At 42.7% G+C, this 21,809-nt stretch overlaps 1 protein-coding gene across 1 annotated transcript in view; it reads right to left on the reverse strand.

Annotated features, from left to right (window-relative positions):
* The window catches only part of PLD5 (phospholipase D family member 5), a 422,185-nt gene extending 402,695 nt beyond the window's left edge, over positions 1-19,490 (reverse strand). Inside the window, exon 1 of the mRNA XM_009196471.4 lies at positions 18,903-19,490. Coding sequence (XP_009194735.4) covers positions 18,903-19,091 — 189 coding nt within the window. The 5' untranslated portion in view covers positions 19,092-19,490. The remainder of the gene's footprint in view (positions 1-18,902) is intronic.
* Between the last annotated feature and the right edge of the window lie 2,319 nt (positions 19,491-21,809).

Below are 21,809 nucleotides of genomic sequence, written 5' to 3' on the forward strand. Positions count from 1 at the left end.
TAAAAATTAACATAAATTAGCCAGGCATAATGGCATGTGCCTGTAGTCCTAGCTACTCAGGAGGCTGAGGTGGGAGGATCTCTGGAGTCCAGGACGTGCAGGCTGCACTGAGCAGTGATCATGCCACTCCACTCCAGCCTCAGTGACAAAGTGAGACACTGTCTCGAAAAATTTTTAAAAAATAAAATTTGGAACATTAATAATAATATGAAATTATACTAGTGGTTTGAAGCTGTTCCCCCTAAAAAACTATCAAGCGAATCACCACTGTTTATTCTGTTTTAAAGAGGACACAGCAATGGGGAAATGGGTTTATTGGTAACAGGAAGGCTTAATTAGACCCCAAGAGTAGATTTCTAAACAGGGATGAATTTCCCTTTTCTTATTAAATATTGACAAATTGTAATTGTACATATTTATGGAGTGCACCCCCATGTTTATTGCAGCATTATTCACAATAGCCAAGTTCTGGAATCAACCTAAATGTCCATCAACTGATGAACAGATGAAGAAAATAAGGATGCATTTCTCAGGAAGGCTGTGATGGGCACATTTTCTTCATGTGATTACGATTTTATTGTATTCCACAGACATCACGGCAAGGTTCTGCAACATCATCTCATGGGAGTTTAAGGTTCCATGTGATGGACCAGAGAAAGGGAGACCTACCCTCTGAGCTGTGCATTAAAAATAGCATCGTCGGACCTCAGGATGAAAGACAAGGGCAGACGTCAAGTTGCCCAAGGAGCTCAGAGGTGAGGGGCATGGATATTCTCACTGCAGTTATACTGTAATCACATCCACATCCACAGAACAACCAGCCCTGTGGGGAATCATTACCTCCTTCACCCCCTGCCACCTGCACCTACAAGCAGAATTATGGTGTAATAAAAGCAGTGCAAGCACAAGAGTAGGAGTTGAAAATAAAAAGTATTAAAAAGGCTGGAATAAAAACAAGTAAGAGAAAAACAAATATATAGCACTTGCTAGAGACAGTATAAAAGCTCCCATTTTTGTCTCAAAAACTTAAGAGAAATGGTATTACCAGTCATATAAAAGCACTAAGAGTTCTGGCACATGTTAGACTCATTTGCTAAACAACCAGTAAGTGACAGGTATCTACATAGACAATTTTAACACTGGGAGGAACCTTGAGGGGTTCAACACTTTCTTTGGCAAGTTAGTAATGATGGTTACTCCTGGTTGCATGGATGATAAACCAATTGAAAATAAGAGGGAACTTATATACATCTTAGTGATCTATATCTAGGAAATTAAGCCTAAGTTACATATTATCTAGTCTCCAGTTGGAGACATCTGGGTGTAAGGACAATTGGGCCGTGATACTCTCACTTTACTAAGCCATCCACATTTGCAATTTAGTTCAAGGAAGAAAACGAACTTCCTAGACAGAGATATGAGAGGCTCAGGATGGAGCCCAGGCCGACTCTGTTGAACGTATGCATACTAGAGAAGGGCTAAGGACTGCGGCATGAGGAATAATGAGCTTCCTAGGGAAAAAAAAAAAATGCATTCATGCATTCTAAATGGAAGAATAGGAAATCAGGATGTGCCCCAGGCACTGGTGGAGAGGAGCAATAGTGAGAAAGACACATTTCTTCTCTCTCAATTCCACCAGAAAGCTTTGCCTCCATAAAGGAATAGGGTCCTAGGAAAAGAAAAGGGGCCCAGGAACAGTAAAGCTCGTTTCCATAGAAAAATCTCAAGGCGCTGGAAACACAAGCAGTGCTATCTAAAACCAAGAGGTCAGTGTGGAGCGAAATATTGGATGGGAAAAGATTCTTCCCAGTCCAGTAAAGTGGCATAGTACGCTGGCATGGTTCAGTTTCCAAGCGGATGTGCAGGAACTCAGGCAATGCCAGCCTCTGCACCAGTCCCGGATTCAGCATCTGCAAGTGACTCTAAGCGCAATAGGACAGCAACGCAGTATGAACGGTGATCACAGCGGAGGCCACCACCACCATCCTCAGTAGCAGCACGTTGCCAAGGTTGAGAGGTGGCCCAGGCGGCAGGAAGTGGTATCCTTGCTAAGAGTACCATTTCCCAGTTATATAAGGGTCTATCTCTGGACTTTATCCAGACAGGTAAGCTACTTAAAAGAGTAATCTTTAGCAAAACGAATGCCTAGAAATTCTTTTGATCCCTGATCACCACAAATTTTAAAACACACACATGAAAAAAATGTTTCTGATTAAGAAAAGCTGTAAAAACAGCAGGCCTTTGGCATTTGGGGATTTAATGTATTTGGTCTAAATTTTTTACCAGCAAACCTGAAATTCAATCTCATATGATACTTCATAAACTTTTGAGACACAAATCTGAACCGTGAATGTTGTGCAGAAGTGACTGAGGCCAGCAGGTCATTCAAGCCTCTACATTTCAATAGAGCTTTGCTGAGACCCCCAATTCTTCTTAGGAAGGTGCTGCGCTGGAAAGAACCTTCCTTGTTATAATGATGGTCTTTTTACTATAGCAATAGTGACAGTGAATAAAATGTTAAATTATCCATGTGGTTAACCATACCTTATTGATGACTGCCCTGAGCTATAGAATTAAATGTTAATGAATGGCTAAATCAATCTACCTAACATCCTACTCAAACTGGACAGCTAATCTTGAAATTACAGCTGGCAAAGATTATATTAAGTTTATTTCTTCTTTGAAGAGATCCATTGGCTAAAACAACACAATTCCAAATGCAACTAGAAATCTACTCTGTTCATATCAGGAAGGAAATGTTTTCCTAGATAAGTAGCCCAAATAACAGCTCAACAATTTATCCAAAAGCCCATTTATCTTGTTCTGTTTTAGTGTGGAAATAAGCAAGCCTGAGATTCAGAATAGGTGCGAGGCTAGATACCGGCATAGTGGTAATTACATTTAATAAATGGTGGTAGGACTTATTATTCTCTCTCCACGAATGATTTTAAGTTTGGCTTTTAAGTCATTTTCTCAGTAAAGACTTTTTTAACCTGTTTTTTTTTTCCTCAATGCCAACCAGCAATTCTATTCAAATAACTTTTCACCAGTAGCAGGTTTCTAAGCTAAAGAAATGTGTATTTGGCCAGGCACAGTGGCTCATGCCTGTAATCCCAGCACTTTGGGAGGCCGGAGTGGCCCGATCACCTGAGGTCAGGAGTTCAAGACCAGCCTGGCCAACATGGTGAAACCCTGTCTCTACTAAAAAAAAAAAAAAAAAATATTATCTGGGCATGGTGGTGGGTGCCTGTAATCCCAGCTAGTTGGGAGGCTGAGGCAGGAGAATGGCTTGAACTCAGGAGGCAGAGGTTGCAGTGAGCTGAGATCATGCCATTGCACTCCAGCCTGGGCAACAAGGGCGAAACTCTGTCTCAAAAAAAAAAAAAAAAAAATCTGTTAGGTGACCAAATGGAAATGACCAACTATATCATCTCCAACTCCTAACCAGAAGCCCAAAGACTCTTTCAGAGTTACTATATCGAGGAGCTCTTCACCATGCTCTGTTCTTTCAAGAAGCACATCCTCCCATTCTTAAAAACAGGAAAGAAATAAAAGACTACACTAAGGTAAGTACATTCAGCATGCCCAGTAGCTCATCTCCGTCTGCAAATCTTTTTGCCTGAATATGTTCTCCTCAACACTCACATTTTGCCTGGCCATATCAACTTCCTTTCCTTCATCTCGATACCAACTCTGTGACAGTTATTCTAAACCCAATACAAAAGTCAAGTAAAGTGAGATATCCAAATAGAAAAACACATAGCCTAATAAAATAATAAAGACAACTATCTGAAAGCCATAGAGGGCCGGGCATGGTGGCTCACGCCTGTAATCCCAGCATTTTGGGAGGCCAAGGCAGGCGGATCACTTCAAGTCAGGAGCTCAAAGTCAGCCTGGCCAACATGGGAAAACCCCATCTCCACTAAAAATACAAAAATTAGCCCGGCATGGTGGTGCATGCCTGTAATCTTAGCTACTCAGGAGACAGGCAGGAGAATCACTTGAACCCGGGAGGTGGAGGTTGCAGTCAGTCAAGAACTCACCGCACTCCAGCCTGGGTGACAGAGCAAGACTCCATCTCAAAATAAATAAATAGGCTTGGAGCGGTGGCTCACTTCTGTAATCCTAGCACTTTGGGAGGCCAAGGCAGGCAGACTGCCTGAGCTCGGCAGTTTGAGACCAGCCTGGACAACAAGGTGAAACCCCGTCTCTACTAAAATACAAAAGAAATTAGCCCGGCGTGATGGCATGCACCTGTAGTCCCAGCTACTCGGGAGGCCGAGGCAGGAGAATTGCTTGAACCCGGGAGGTGGAGGTTTCAGTGAGCTGAGATCACACCACTGCACTCCAGTCTGGGTAACAGAGCAAGATTCCATAACAAACAAACAAACAAACAAATAAATAAATGCCATAGAGGGTAAATACCTGCCTCTTTTGAACTCCTTCTTGTACACTGCTCATTATTGATGTTTTGTCAGTATAAATGCTAGTTATCAGCGGGGATATTCTACCTGTTCCATGCGGCCCCTGCCTTTCTTTCTTCCTCCTTTACACTTAGAGGACATGATGCCTTCTAATTCATCCTGTTCTATTGTTAAAGAAAATGGGCAGAGAGATAGTAAAGCACTCCTTTTCATAAACCACCTTCAACAAAGCTCTGGGGATTGTTGTCTTGTTATTACCTTGTTTTTGTAACATTTCTTAGAGTGAAAAAAAGCCACAACCATGATGATAATTAATTTTCAGTTTTTGGCTTATAGGATACCCTTATGAATAAGCCCCCAATAGGCCTGCACTCTTGATGTGACCAGGAAGTCAGCAGGATGAGAAGGCAGGAATTACTCGGTGGCTTATTGGGAGCAGCACCGTGAGCAGGCTGATCAGTGTGGAGAAAAAGCATTTGAAATGAGAGCTAGGGACTCCAGATATAAATGTACATTCTTCACACGTTCACACTCCTGAAACGCCCTACCAAAAGTTAGCATCAGCCTTGGAGCGCTGGATTATTGAAGCATTTCAATACCCATCTCTCCATGCTTCCTTCTCTTCTTATCCATCTTTTCTTGGTTCTCATGGGAGATGTTTTATTAGTATGAACGAATGGGCTGCTGTTGGAAAGTTCCCAAGTCAGTTTTTGAAGGAGATTTGAAATCTCAGATAATAGTGTCTTGGCTCATGATGGCTGACTATGGAAGACCCCTTTCCCACGCACAGGCCAAATATTCTAAGCGCAAGCGCGCGCGCGCGCGCGCACACACACACACACACACACACAAAGGTTGGAAAATAATGCCAAACGGGGAACCATGGAATACAAATGGAATTATGACTGCCAAGTGCAGAACATGATTCTCCAACAACAGACCACTCATGCTGGAAAGAAAAGAATGACAATATCTGTATGTACAAAGAGAGTATCTGTACACACATGCATGCAGACACATACGCACACACTATAGTAGGATACTACATAAAGTCACTGTACCACTTAGCATGCCTTGTCATTTGCTTAGTAGAAGACTTCTCTCCATCATCTGAATGAGAGTTTACAGGCCAGGGTTATAATTAAGGATATTTCAGGAGTTTTATAAAAAGTTCACGTGAAGATGTTTCATCTTCACCAAAACATCTGTTTTGAGATTTTACTAGATATATTAAATGACTATCTATTTCTCTTTTAGAGCCTTTTAAGAGCGGAGCTGGTTGGGGCTGAAAATATAATATCATTTTGAATATACTTACGAGAACATATCTTCAACATGTTAGGAAGGGGCAGAAAATGAGATGAGCCTGGAGTATTCTGTAGTACCACAGCATAAGGAAATTCCCCCAAATAAAAGGATGTGGGCTTGTCCAACGGACACAGGAACTCACCTAAAAGAGCTTCTCATGACCAAAGCAGGAACAACTTAAAGAATAATAAAAGTAACATCGAACTGGGTTTTACCTACAACATAAGATAAATATCCCAGGGTTCTACTGATATAAATAAAGGATTGAATAAATAGATATTGAGGGAAAATAGATGAATCTTCCTTACAAAAAATTACAAAGAATAAATGCAGCTACTCCCTAGCCCAGGAGTTGCTGAATGTGGGGATGTGGGACTTCATGTCCAGCTTCAAAAAATTAGAGTGTAGCAACGGAAAAGTAGTAACTTTACAGAGAGAAACCTGGCAAACACTAGTTTCACCAAACAATAAAGATTAGCATCATCAATGTCATATAAATAGCATGTATGCCGTGATATGATGTAACAAGAAGTGCACTTTACCTCTGTGGTCCTCCATCCTAAAGCCCATAATCCCAGTCTAATCATGAAAAAAAAAATCCGACATACAGAAAGTGAGGGACATTCTATAAAAGACCCGACCTGTATACCTTTAAACTGTCAAGGTAGTGAAAAGTAAGGAAAGCTTGAGAACGGTCATGGACAAGAGGTGACTCAGGACACACGACAACTAAATGCAATGTGGTATCTTGGATGAGATCCCGGAACAGAAAAGGGACGTTAATTTAAAAACTAGTGAAATTCAAATAAAGTGTGGAGTTGAGATGTTAACACATTAGGGGAAATGAAAATCAGAAGAAAAGGTGTATAGGAGATGCTTGTACTATCTTTGCAAATTTTCTGTAGCTCTAAAGGTATTCCAAATGAAATTTTTTTTAATAGAAAGATACATTGGGAATCTCACAGGTAGCCTCTTAGCAATGTGTGCACATGTCATGGACATATCATGGATTAAGGCAAGAGGATTTCAGGGGATGGAAAAGTTTGGAATCAGTTCAGTCAGAAGTCATAGTAGACGATTCTTAATAATCAAGGCTGGCCAGCCTTTAAGGGTACTTCGGTGGGTTTGACCAGGTGCGGTGGCTCACGCCTGTAATCCCAGCACTTTGGGAGGCCAAGGCGGGTGGATCATGAGGTCAGGAGATCGAGCCCATCCTGGCTAACATGGTGAAACCCCGTCTCTACTAAAAATACAAAAATAAAAATTAGCTGGGTATGGTGGCGGGCGCCTGTAGTCCCAGCTACTCAGGAAGCTGAGGAAGGAGAATGGCGTGAACCCAAGAGGCAGAGCTTGCAGTGAGCCAAGATCGTGCCACTGCACTCCAGCCCAGGTGACAGAGCGAGACTTCGTCTCAAAAAAAAAAAAAAAAAAAAGAGTATTTTGGTGGGTTTGACACATTCCCTGCTGCAGAGTGTCTTACAGTCTCTGATCAAGTGCACTCAGCCAGTGCAGGGCAGGAGCTAAGTAATGAGCCAGCAGATTCAGGCAAGGCAACAAGCTAGAACAGTGTACTCAGAAAAAATTTAAAAAGTTAATATTCTCCTCTAGACTAATGAAAATGGAGCTATATGGAAGTTGAAACTCCCAAAACAGTCCACCGTAAACAGTAACATTGGATATTGAAATAGATCACTAAAGTGACTCCATTTCCCAAGTCTCAGGAGAAAATCAACGAAATCTCAACCTGTGGGATGGTTTAGATGCAGCCTTGTATATTACCTTCTTCATCTCACAATTGTAACTGTGTGAATGCCTATTGGGTAGCTTCTCATGCAAACCTGAGGTTTCTTTCCACGGAACTCTTTTTTCTTTCTTTCTTTTTATTTATTTATTTTTTTGGAGACAGGGTCTCACTGTTGCCCAGGCTGGAGTGTGGTGGCACAATCATGGCTAATTGCAGTCTCGCCCTCCTGGGCTCAAGTAATCCTCCCACGTTAGCCTCCTGAGTAGCTGGGACTACAGGCATACAGACACATGCTACCACACCTGGCTAATTTTTTAATCTTTTGTAGAGACAGGTCTCACTATGTTGTCCAGGCTGGTCTCAAACTCCTAAGCCCAAGCGATCCTCCCAGCTTAGCCTCCAAAGTGCTGGGATTACAGGCCTGAGTCACCTGTACTCAGCCTCCAGTGAATCTTTGTTGCATATAACATCTGTAGCATTTATCTAGCAGGGAGCATATGCCATCTTATTCTTTCACTCCAGTGTCTAAGTCCTGTCTTACTCAACACACTTTCATTCATTCCTTTACCTGCTGTTTCAATAATCAAGTTAATCAATATTAGGCATCTACCAGGCACTGCACTTGGCATTAACAGTACATTCTTATAAGATACCATTGCTGCCCTCAAAAACTTTCCATTGAGGGCAAAAGATAGACAATCAGTCAATTTAAAAAAAAAAAACCAGTATTGTTAAGAGTTATAACATGCTGTCCATGATGTTATGGGACCACACAGGAGTGACACCCAACCAGGCTTTAGGTTTAGAAATGATGACATGTAAGTTGAGTCTTGGAAGACAAACAGATCATAAGTAACCTGATGCCAAAGGCCCGCTCATATATACTGAATGTTCCAAAGTCTGAAGCTCAACTCCCTGTAGGCAGTAGGTATTGGAATGTTTGTTAATTATAATTATACTAAGAAGGATAATATGAATCAAGACCATAACAATGGCTTGGGTCCAAGATACAAAGAGCAGAATTCCAACTCTCAAGTAGTCTTTGGAATTTTCCCTGTTCATTCTTGTGTCCATCATGCCAATCCCAATTTCTGGCACATCCCTGGCACTCAATAAATGTTTCCTGAATGAATGAGCTTGCTCAGACTCACCAGATCCAATTCAACAGAAAGTCTTATGAGCTCTTATTTTACAATACTTCTTGCATCGATGCCTTACTAGTTTTCTACTTCCATCACCTCTTTTTACTTCCCTTTTCACAATTCCTATTGGGACCACTAAAAGAGATATTACACTGCTCTCCACAATTCTAGAATCTCATTCCTCAACACTTCATGCCACCAGATTTTCTGAAACCTGAGCTTTCCAAATAAAGTATCTATTCAAATATCTCCCCTTTGCTTACAGAATAAAGCCCAGTATCTTCCAAGTCCTCAAGCTCATTAATCTACCACTGTGGGTGTTTTTACACCCAAGTCTTCCTTAAACAAACTCTGTCCCCAGATATACTTGTTCAGTCACTGCTCTCCCAGACAAGTTTTTGGCTGTCCAAATTCTGCTTGAAAGTCTTAATTCAGACCAGTCCTACAACCAGCAGCTCTTCCTCCAGGTCCTTAAGCCAGTACAAACCATCACCAAGAGTGAAGCCTTCCTTGATAACCTTCTCTGGACAAGGAATGATTTAAGGTCTCTGAAGCAAGAAGGTCACAATTCACTAAACAATTGCTCCTGGAAGGAACTCCAGAAAAGATAACTACTGGTTACCAGGCTTAATACCTGGTGATGGAATAATATGATACAACAAATCCCCGTGACATGTGTTTACCTACGTAACAAACCTTCACATGTACCCCCACCGCCAAGACCTAAAAGTTGAAAAAAAGTCAAAAAGAAAAAGAAAAAAAAAAGTTGTATCTGTTTTATCTTCCCTCCTGTTGAATAAAATAATAGATGTTCTACTAAAAAAGAGAATTTATTAAAGAGTGAGTAGTTTAGTGGGAAAGGCAAATAAAGATCCAACTAGATACACTGTCTTATGTGCAGTGGGGTAACAGGGAAGGTTGTCTAAAGCCAATGGGGAGGTGAGGAGAGGGAAGGACCCAGGAAGCCATACAGGGGAGATGACAAGCAGCAGTCACCCACATGAAGACAACAGTGACTGAGAACATCAAGGCCAAAGACCTCCACAGGTTAGAGAAAGTAGGACAGGAGAAGCATAGTCTGAGGAGGTATAGCTGGAGAGAAGCAGTAAGCAAGGCTAAGGGCACTGTAGGCATTTTATTTATCTTTTGTAAAATATCATGGAAATATACATAAAGATGCAAATCTTCGTGTATAGCTCTGTAAACGTTTACTTTGTAACCAACACCTAAAAATAGACATAGAACAATATTAGCTCCCCAGAAGCCTACTTCATGCCCATTTTACCCTCAAAAGTAATCACTAATTCTGAGTCCTACCTAGCTCCCAGCTTTAGCTTTGCCTCGTGTATGTGTGTGTGTGTGGGTGTGTGGGTGTGGGTGTGTGTGTGAGAGAGAGAGAGAGAGTTTCACTACTGTTGCCCAGGCTGGAGTGCAATGGCGCGATCTCGGCTCACTGCAACCTCAGCCTCCCAGGTACAAGCAATTCTCCTGTCTCAGCGTCCCAACTAGCTTTGATTACAGGCATGTGCCACCACACCCAGCTAATTTTTTTGTATTTAGTAGAGACGAGGTTTCACCGTGTTGGTCAGGCTGGTCTCAAATTGCTGACCTCAGGTGATCCACCTACCTCGGTCTCCCAAAGTGCTGGGATCACAGGCGTGTGCCACCACACCTGGCCAGCTTTGCCTGTTTTTTGACATAAATGGAATCATACTATCTATGTCTGTCTTCTTTCATTCATTACTATGCCTGAAAGAGTCATCCACATTATTGCATGCAGATGCAATAGATACATAATCTCTTTTCAGTGCTGAATGTATTACACTGTATGGATAAGCTACAATATATCATCCATTCAACTATAGTTGAATATTAGGGATGCATCCTACTGTGAACAACTAAAATAATGCTTCAGTAAGCATTTGTGTATATGTCTTCCATTAACCTGAGCACACATTTATTTGATATATACATAGAATTTAAATTTTATAGGTCAAAATATTAAAAGATGTGTTTAATGTACTAGATACTGCAAACAGTTTTCCAAAGCAGCTATGAATGAAGTCCTACGAGAAGTTATGAGAGCTACAGATGCTCCCCATTTTCATCAATACGTTGGTCACTGTCAATTATTTATTTTAATTTCAGCCATTCTTGTGTTTGAATAATGGTGTATAATTTTGTGTGAATTTTTACTTCTTTGATAACTAATGACATCAAGCACCTTTATGCATTTACTGCCCATCTGGATATCCTCTTTTGTGAAGTTCCTGTTCAAGTGTCTTCCTCAATTTCCTGTTGGGCTCTCTATGTTTTTCTTATTGATTTGTAGGTGCTCTTTACATATCCTGGATTAAAACTCTTTGTCAGAGTGTGTGTTAAAAATATATTCTTCTAAAGTAAATTTTTTATATATATATATATATATATATATATATATATATATCCTTCTACTTTGTGACTTGTCTTTCATGCTGTTAATCAAATATTTTATGGACAAAAGCACTTCTAATATAGTACAGTTTACTAATCTAATAAATTAGGATTATTAAAACAGCTTCAAAATTTTTCCTTAGTCAAGTTAATGAAGAAATTTTTTATTATTATATTTGTTCTAGAAGCCTCATTGTTTCACTTTCCAATTTAGGTTTACAACTCATATTAAACTGATTCATATTAAAACATAAATGAGTATGTATTTTTAATGTGGATATACAACTGACCCAGCACCCTTTTCTGAAAAGATTATCTCTGTTCCACTGCATTACAGAGTCACTTTTATCATAAATCAAGTATCTATATCTGCACAGGTCTGTTTCTGCACTGTCCAGTTTGTCAATTGATCTATTTGTTTATCCTTGCACCAACACCACACTGCTTTAATTAATCTAGCTTTAGAATAAGTTTTGATACTTGGAAGCAGGCTTTGTTCTTCTTTTAAAAGATTGTCTTGGGTTGTTGGCACTCTGCATTTCCATATGAATTTTAGAATCATTTTTCAATACACACACACACACACACACACACAAACTTGTTGACATTTTAATTGGAAATGGATCTACTCTATAGGTCAATTTAGGGGAGAATTAAAAAGAGGTCTTACCAGATTTTATTAAATTTATTCCTAAGTATTTGACATTTTTATGCTAATGTAAATGATAATTTTTTAAGTTTTAGATTGGAATTTCTAATAACTAAATTTTGCATATTGACTTTGAATCCAGTGGTCCTGATAAATCCAGTGACAGTATTAATTCATTAAGTATATCTGCAGTATTTTTTTGTATTTTCAAATGTACACAATCATATTGTCTGCTAACAGTGACAATGTCGTTACACATTTTCAATTCTTATATTTTTATTTGCTTTCCTTGCCTTATTGTATTGTCTATTACTTCTGTACAACACTAACAGGAAGCGATGACCGTGGACATCTCTGTCTCACTCACAATCTGCACAGATAATTTTTCAATAGTTCACCATTAACTGTGATTCTTTTTAAATAAATTGTTTATCAGAATAGTAAAGATTGCTTTTATTTCTTGTCAGTTGAGAATTGTATCATGCATGGGTACACAATTTCATCAAATCCTTTTGCTTCCTCTATTGAGATAATTGTATGGTCTTACTCTTTTATTTTATTAATATGATAAAATATAGTAATTGATTTTCAAATTTCATATCAACTTTGCATTACTGGAATAAAATGAATTTTGTTATGATACATTATCATTATGTATGACAGAATCCATTGCTTATTTTTTTAAACTATACTTTATCATCTAAACAACCAGTCCCTTGAAGGCAGTATTCTTATACTATTAATAGTTTGCATTTTTCTATTTAATCATAACACTGCAATTATATTGTAACTCTGTTTATACAACTAAACATCTTCAGGGAAGGGACACTGCACTGGTCTTTGTATTTAATAACATTGTTAATAACACAGTCTATGTCAAATAAGTGCTTGTTGAATTAAAGACCTCACAGCTTCCTAACACATTATCTTTCACGTGAAAGCTACTCAGTCAATATCTGGTGAGAGATGAGTTTACCAGTTGGTACTTTTTTTATGTCAATGAGTCCCATCTTCTCAACTTTACTCCTCATGTTATTGTTGGATCAGACCTAACAACATACTAGCGGGAGCACAGTAATAGCTCAAGTCAGTGAAACACAAGACTCACGGCCTACTCGGGAGGATAAGGAAATATATTTATCACCCAATGGTCATGACATCCAGTCCCATGATGCCCAGGCAGGTAGTTCAACTTGGGCTGACTTCAACTGTCAGGCATAGCAAGATTTTCCAGTGCAGATAAGGCTACCTGGGAAAGTCTGCCTCATTCTTCACTTAATTCCTCTCTTTCATAAGGGCTAGGTTTGTGATTTTAGAAATTGGGCTCATTTTTCTCTCTTCCTGAGAACAATTTAAATGTGCTTTTTTTGGTTAAAAGGGCTATCTCTTAACAGCCACGGTTTGACCTTTCAACTGCACCTCAACATTTACGTTGTACCCTAAACTTTTAGCACGTAGTCTGTGCAGGTATGAATCTTAGGCAATTGGGTAATTTTAATGTCCTCAATATATACAGTTTAAGCAACACTTGTGGTGTGAGATCTTGCCACAGACTCCACGCCTGTCTAACTATGCCATCTATCAGTCAATTCAGTATGAGAACGTAACTTATTACAACTACTGCCATGTCCCAGAAGTTCAAAGGACTCATCGGATTTATTTGGAGAACTAAAAACTGTTACTTAAGTTTAAACCTGAGATAGTTATGGAAGTCTACAGAAAGAAGTAAAATCTTTTAGAGAAACTAGCCAGAAATTGGCATGTAGTTATTATATGGAAGAAGAGATGAAAAAGAAACCTTAAATGCAATCATCCAGTGCTTCTTAAATTAAATACATTAAATATGATATATCCCTATCATTATGTTAAAATAAGTCAAGCCACACCCAAGAGAGTTCAAAGAAACCAAAGATTCTTCAAAAGACACTGCAATGTCAACCTGCAGTGAGAGAAGTCCCTTAGTGGGTGGATATATGTTGACTGTAGTGGTGACCAGGACAGTGATGGACATGTCCTGAGATCCACTGGAAGACACTCACGAGACATCTAAACTTTCATGTCTTGACTGACGAGTTGGAGGCAGAGAATCCTGCCTGTACCTATAGCTTGCCTATGTTGTTTATCTAAAACCACAGGAAATGATCCCGGTAAATGTTAATGTTCTTAAGCATTTGCCAGACTGTTTGTTTGTTGGATTTTTAATGGAACATTTTAAAGATTCATTCCCTTAGGTTGAACTCTGTCTTCTGGCACTTTACGAATCCACTCTGTGGGGTACAGTATTTTCATGGATCTGCTCCGTGGGACAAAAATGGCATTACACAATATGAGCCTAGACCACTGTGACCAAGTGTGCTCCAATCCATTTATCCTTTGCTCCTTGTGTAAAGAATTTATTCCAGGAGGTAAATGTGCACTTGGCATTTATTTACTATTCACTGGTAACATAAACTCTATTTAAGCAGGTACAAATTCACACTTAGAGGAGACAATCATTTTTTTTAAGTGTGAGGCACTTACTAAATAAACCACGATACTATGGCTCACTACAAGTGTGAACATTAAGGATTCTGCTTTTATGCTTTACCAAATCTGTCTTCGGCTTTCTCTTTCAATTTTAAATGGGCTTTCTGAGACATCTTGCAGATAAATGAAATGTTGCTTGACTTAATTCCGCCAGCACAAGTTGGGAAGAGAAGCAGAGGTTGGAGACAGGACAAGGAGTTGGTCTCTGCTAGCGGGATCAGCTAAGAGAGTGAGAACCAGAAAAGTGAGCCTCGGAATGGCCAGCCAGGGAGCAAGCAAGGGCTCCACTAGCCAGGAAGAGTCAGGCCCCCAGAGGATGGATGGGAAGCCAGGCAAAGAGACAGCATAACAGGCCCAGGACAGTGAGCCAGCCTTGCCGATCAAAGGACCTACTCACTTAGCATCCAGGATCATCATGCAGGCTGATCTCAAATCTGAAATCTGGAAGCTCTTTGGGTGGAGTGGGAGGACTCAGCCCAAGAGCCAGGCAGCACCTGAGAAGTCATTACACCTACAGTTATTGTGTGTTGAGCATTTAACCCAGGTCAAACACTGTGCTAAGTGCTTTGTATGCTGCAGCAGTCTTGTGAGAGTTGGTCACAGATGTTCTCTTTCTTCTGGGTCTTAGTTGGATCCCCTTGTGCTACTCTTGAAGCGAGCCTTGACCATGAACTTTTCTTTGGCCAATACACGAGTCATACGAATGGATGATTTCTGGGTGGAAGCATTGAGAGCCTAAATCATTACATGATTTTCCAACTGCTCTTTAGCTGCTGTGGCAGCCACAAAAAATATCAGAATGGAGCTTCCATCGGGCAAGGCAACCAAGATGAGGACGGTCCCCAGCCGATAGGCACAGGTGAGATATGTGAGGTGGAAAGTATACTTTTGTGGTGTCCAAGTCTCTGACATTTGGAGAATGTTCGTTCCTGCAGTACAGACATGGACTGTCTTGTTTCATCACGGCAAACTAGCGACTTCTCTCAGGGGGAACACAGTTGTGCATCTTGGTAACTGGGAGCCCTTTGCCCACAGAATTAATAAGAAATGAAATCAAAGTCTAAACCCAGGTCCCTCTCACCAGAGCCCCTACGCTTAACCACACTTTGACAGGAGCTAATCGAATAAGCAGGAGAGAACGTAAGGCATCTCCATCTTCATAAATAGCACCAGGAAACCTCTGTACAGTGTAGCTGGCATAAAACCAGGCAACAAAGTAGAGTGGGCTTTGCATCTCTCCCCCTTTAAAAAAGAAAACTGTTCAAAAAAGCATATAGCACCAAAGGATGCCAGCCTAATGCCATGTTATCCTCTGGGATAGTCATATCTTATTAAATGAGTACCTCCAAAGCAAGCCAGTCCTAGGGAGGCTGCAAGAGCAGGGGTGGATTAGAGGGTCTGGAAGTGGTCCCTTGCTCCTCTTGCTTTGCTGGACCAGAATCCTTCACTTTTACATTAGACCTAAAGTAAATACAGGATCCTACAGAGAACAGAACTTCCACTGTTTCCCAAGCCTAATGCCTCCCAGAGTTCTAGACATTATGAAGCAGAACAGGAAACAAAAGATTTTAACAACCAAGAGCATTATTTGTAACTAGTAACACAACATTCTGTGTATAGCCAGCAATTTTACTTTTTCCTGAAATTTCCAAGTGGAATTCAAAGTCCAGCATTCTTGTTACAAAACATGACTTCCTCACAGCTTTTAATTCATTATTTTAGTATGAAATGATTCCCTGTATACATTTATTTCTTAGTAAGTATTCATCTTAAGTGTTGACCAACCAGTGATAGGAACCATATTTAAAGATTGATTCCAGTCCTCAACTAATTTGGGTCATTTTTTTCTTGTCCAAGCTAAGAATTGGTCCAGTAGCCTTTAAATCAGAAAAGAAGAAATAAATTATTCTCACTTTTAGCAAAGTGGGTGGAAATCCATTCTTTAGTTGCCTGCTTTATATCACATTCTTGACTTTCAGATTAATCTGTCCCTCTGAATTCTGGACAGAGCCCACACACTGCCACATTTCATTTCAGGAAATTCTGCTATTGTGATGACCAAATATGTGTGTCATTTGAAGTCGTAACTTATTTATTTCCTTAATACTTAGATTGGCTTTTAAAGCACCAGCAAAAAAACTGAGTAGGCTGTTTTCAGGCATATGATCTCCATCAGGATTATTAATTTATTTTTTCAACATAATAAAAAAGTCGCCATCCATTTGATTAGACAGACCAGAAGAGTGTTTTTAAACTGCCATATATCTCCTTTGAATTTCACATGACACACTCATCCTAATCCCTGCAGCATATGAATCAGAAGGTGCCACATATGTTCAGAATGTTGTTTACAATGAAGTCAACAGTACATTTTCATGCTTTCTGTAACAATGATACCAGGTTACATTTGTTATAGGTTTTTGACATCTCAAACATTAATTTCTATTAGCAATTACCATCAAACTACGTGAAATATCATAGTGCATTCAACATGACATATATTATAAATACTTAGCTCTTGAATTCAAATAAAATTTACATTTGTATACTAATTTAATTTTTCATAGCACTTTTATTAATATTAATTCCTTAAAACTGTTTGTGGATATTTCAAAGGAGCAAGAGAATACCACCAAGAAATTTATTTAAAGTCCTCTTTCTAGTTGAAAGGGGGTGTAGAGAAAAACATCAGAAGAGATATATGCATCTCTCATTAAATGTAGTTGAAAAAGTAAAACAAATGCTACACTGATTTAAATATCAAATGAGGAGAGTGATTTTTAAAAAATGAATGCAATGCTCTCTTTTGGAGTATCTGAGTGAAGAAGAAAGCATAGACGCTCACAGGCTTTCAAACAACCACATCTTCCTTTCCCTGGTCTCCCATCCTCAGAGGAGGTTGAGTATCCCATACTCATGCAGAAAGGTGAGGCTGCTATGGCCCACGTGGTATGACTTGATACTTTCAATGAAAATCTGAAAATGAGAAAGCATTTAAGTATAATGCGTGCACCGCTCATGACTCAAGACATAGTCATAGAAGGCTGCACTACTGATTTTCAGTAAGAGAATAAAGGAAATAGACCAGCTAAAAGCACAAACTGCAAAAGAACACACATTCAGAGTGAAACTAAAAAGAAGATATGTTCTATCACCCTCCCAAGGCTAGACTGTTATCCCTGATACTAAAATCAACCACATCATTGGTTGACTACATGCTCTTTGCATGTAATACATACAGATGCTGTTTGCCCCCTTTAAACTAATGTACACCACCAGCCCCTTCACTAATTCTGGAGCGGGCATGTTTAATGGATACTGTAGCCTTTCAAACAGCTTGCCATCCTATAAATCTTCAGCGACTTCCATGGTCTTAAGGATATGAGGCATCCTTTTGACATTAGCAAATGGCTCTCTACACACAAAACAGTGCTGTTACCCAACTCAAAGCTTCATTTTAGAGCTTTCAGTGACTTCATCAGGCCCTCAGAAAGCAGGCACAGACGTTCCTTTCAGATTATTATAATAGAGAAATGCCCCTTCTTCGCACGTTTCCTCCTGGGAAGAAGACTGTTCGTGCCGCAGAGCCCAGGAGGAACGCTTTGGGGGGCAGATGGGATGCAGGTCGGTGCAGCAGTTGGAAATGCGTGACTTCCAGGAGTTCTTGGTCTTATCTTTTTTATCATTCTTGGCGTCCTGACCCAAATACAAGGAAACCTCCACATTCCATTAGCAGACTCAATTTGGATTCTGCAGCTCTGCAGGGAGAAATACCATCTTCTCCTTAGCTAGTTGTGCTGCACTCTTGAGATAATTCTCTTAGTTTAATTTTAACATTTGGTTTAAGAATATGCTGATGGATCAGATTTGAAACTGTGGATCCACTAAACGCCTTTTTAGAAGGTTTTTTTCTTTCTTTCTTTCTTTCTTTCAAAATGGCAAGCCTTAGGAGCTCAACTCCAGAGCCAATTCACTTCGCGTGAAGTAGGCACTCCTTGGGAACCGAGGTCCCTTCTCACCGGCTCCCACCCTCCAGAGCGGAGGATTTCTGGGGAGCCCCACGATCCCTTCATTTTTAGCCTTTCTCCTTGCAACGCGCAAATCTCTCCCTAGTTGGGCTCAAGTAGAGAAGATCGCCAACTGCTCATCCCAGCGGACACTCTGCAGAAAACTCTAATGGCTTGTGCGCGGGTCCACGCTGGTCGCTAGCGGCGCCAACTTTACCCATTTGTTAATTTGTTAGTTTCTGGACTGAGTAAAACAGCCCCCAAAGACGCGGGCAAACGCCGCTCTAAAGCCCACTACCATGCAACGCCGGGTTGCTCAGAGCCACGCTGGTGGCACTTCCCCTTCTTGCTCATCCTGCACAGGCACCCCAAGAACCCCGTGCAAAAAAAAACCCTACCGGGAGACGCAGGTGGGCAGGTCGGGTGAGCAGGGGACCAAGAGCCTGAAAGGGAACCTGTCCTCCCCTCCCCGCAGCCTGGTCATTAAGGCAAGAAATTGTAGGCAGAGAAGCCCCCGAATCCGACCTAGGACGTGGACGCCTGCCAGGATCCCCTCGCCTGGCCCCCGCGCCCCGCGCCCCGCGCCCCGCGCGCGCTCATGCCACCACCACGGGGAGGGTGCATGCGGCAGGTGCCTGGCTCAGGCCCCTGGGAGCGAGTCGCCCTTACGTGCTCCAGCTTGTCTTTCCTCCGGAGCCAGACGCTGGCGCTGTAGTCCTGCTGCTTGACGCTGCTGTAGAAGTTCGCGCCCACTCGGGTCAGGCTTGGGGAGGGTTCCTTGGGGCGGCTTTTGAGCCTCATCTGCTCGAAGCCCTCATGGGGGGAGGCCGAGAGCCACTCGTGCTGCCGGATCTCCATCCTGACATGACCGGGCGGCCGCCGGCGAGCAGAGGACTCGGGACAGGCGCGCGGGGAGCCGGGCGCGGAGGGCGAGCGGGAGGCCGAGCGGGAACCGGAGGTGGAGCTGGAGACGGAGCTGGAGGAGCCAGCGGGCGCGGGGAGCGCGGGGTGCTGAGCGCCAGCGGGGAGCGCGGCCGGGCGGGAGGGGGCGATCGCGGGAGGCGCGGGGTGGAAGGAGGGAGGGCGAGGTGCGGGCAGGGGCGGGGGCGGAGGGGACGGACGGGGAGAAGGGGAACGGGAGGGGACAGGGAGGGAGGGGCGCTTGCTCCCAGGAGACAGAAGTGCCCGGTGCGGCGGCGACGTCGCCTGGCGGCTGCGGTCCCGAGCAGGCGCTCCGCTCGCCGGCTCCTTGCGGCACCGACTGGGACCCGGGCCGGCTCCCGGGGCGGCGGCGGCGGCGGGGGTGGGGTGCCGTGGGAGGGGCCGCGGCTGGCCCAGCCAGCCCGCGCCCGCAGGTTGGTGCAGTGAGGAGCCGCCGCCGCCCGCCGCCGGGCCGAGGGCTGCAAGCCCGGCCGCCGCCCCTCCCGCCGCGCCCAGGCCCGGGCGGCCGCGCTCCCGCTCCGCACCCGCCTTTCCGGAGCCGGCTACACCTCTCCCTGTCGCATCTTTACTGGAAAGCCAGCAGGCGAGGGGAGAAGTGAGCGCCGTCTCCGCGCCTCCTCCCTCCTACTGGCTGAGCGCGGGGATGGCTCCGGAGGGAGACACTCAGGAAACCACCTCCGCCCTTCCCCCAGCTCTATCCAGCGGCGCCCCCTCGCCCTGCCTCCGGCTCGCTTCGGCTGCGCCTTCCCCCATTCTGAAAGTTCACTAACTTCCCACCCCAAGGGACTTAGAGCAGACGGTGCCCAGCATTCCCCCCAGAAAATAGCCGAGAGACATGTGTTTTCTTGAGCCTTACACGCTCCTTTCATCCGAAGAGGTGGCGATGCAAATGCGCCCGGGGGCAGTAGCCCCTTGGGCAGGCATACGGGACCGGTTGCCCCCCAGCCCTCGGTGACCACCTAGAACCAGGTTCCCGGGGCCGCACCCAGCCTGATCCTGGGAGGGTGATCCATGGCTCCTCTGCAACGCTCCGCTTGTGCAGTGACTGTTCCTTAGGTGGACGTGGCCCAACTGCTGTGCATTTGTTTCTTTCCTCTGTTTCCAGGCCCCTAGGGTCCGGGCTTTTCCTTCGGCGCTCAGCCAAGTGTGATGATTATTAGGAAGAAGGTGGCATGTTCGTGATTAGATCTTAAATCTCTTTATCTTTTGCTATCTTTGGAGTCAACCTCTCGAAACAGTTTTTGGTTTTATCTAAATGTTAAACAGCTGGTGTTCAGGGTGTCTCCTGTCTGGTTAACAGCTTGGGAAGTGTATGGAAGCTGGAGAGGTATACAGGGAATTTTAGAGGGTGTTGCCAAGGGTAAACTGAAGACTCTCTAGCCCTTAGCAGAACTGCCCTGCTTGGATGACGATTTCAAAGACATTCTGGCTGGGATTTCACAAACTTTTAGGAGGACAGGGATTGTGTTTTGTATCTTTTCAAAGTCTCTATTTTAAAAAGTGGCATAGTAAAAGTAGTAGTTGAAATAAAATCCTGTGCACAGTCAATATGGGGATGAAACAACTAAACACAAATACACACGTTTTGGTTGTGCTAGGTTAGTTTTCTTAGGAGCTGAACTATGTTGTGTAATAGATGCCCCGACCTGTGGGCTATCTCTAAGTCTTACGTTATCCTGCAAGATAAATGTTATTAACCCTCCTTTCCAGTGAAGCAACTGAAGCAGAAGCAGAAATTACACTTCAAAACAAGGATATGAACCAAATTGAAAAGCTGTGAAGGCGGAGTGACTCAGGTTTGTAATCTCAACCCCTTGGGAGGAGGAGGCAGGAGAATCACTTGATCCCAGGAGTTCTAGGCCAGCCTGGCCCTCACACTAAAAATAAGTTAGCCAGGAGCGGTGGTGCGCATTTGTGGTTTCGGCTACCCGGGAGGCTGAGGCTGGAGGATGGCTGAAGCCTAGGAAGAGGAGGCAGCAGTTAGCCAAGATTGCACTGCAGCCTGGATGACAGAGCAAGTCCCTGTCAAAAAGGAAAGGAAGGGGAGGGAAGGGGAGGGGAGAGGAGAGGAGGCTGTAAAAACTATACATTCCATTGTATAGTATCTCTGATTTTTTTTTTTTTTTTTTTTTTTTTTTTTTTCTCGCTCTGTCACCAGGCTGGAGTGCAGTGGCGCCATCTGGACTCGCTGCAACCTCTGCCTCCCGGGTTCAAGCAATTCTCCTGCCTCAGCAGGAGAGTAGCTGGGACCACAGGGGCAGGCCACCACGCCCAGCTAATTTTTGTACTATTAGTAGAGACGTGGTTTCACCACGTTTGCCAGGCTGGTCTTGAACTCCTGACCTCAAGGGATCTGCCCACCTCGGTGGTCCAACGTGCTGGGATTACAGGCACGATCTGATTTTTTTATTATTACAATTTGCCCTACTATTCACTATCCCCAAGTTTTTACTATTAAAGTTTAGCCTTCATAGCTTATGCGTTCTCTAAAGTATAACCACACAATTTAAATGACGACAAACAATTATGTAGTTTTTTATAATATTGTTAATAGAAATATCTTATTGCCCTTCTGCAAAGAATACCTCTGCCTTTTGCTCTATGAGATTAGGTATTTGATATATCCAAACCTTG

This window comes from Papio anubis, chromosome 1, assembly GCF_008728515.1.
Source record: "Papio anubis isolate 15944 chromosome 1, Panubis1.0, whole genome shotgun sequence".
Lineage (NCBI taxonomy): Eukaryota > Metazoa > Chordata > Mammalia > Primates > Cercopithecidae > Papio > Papio anubis.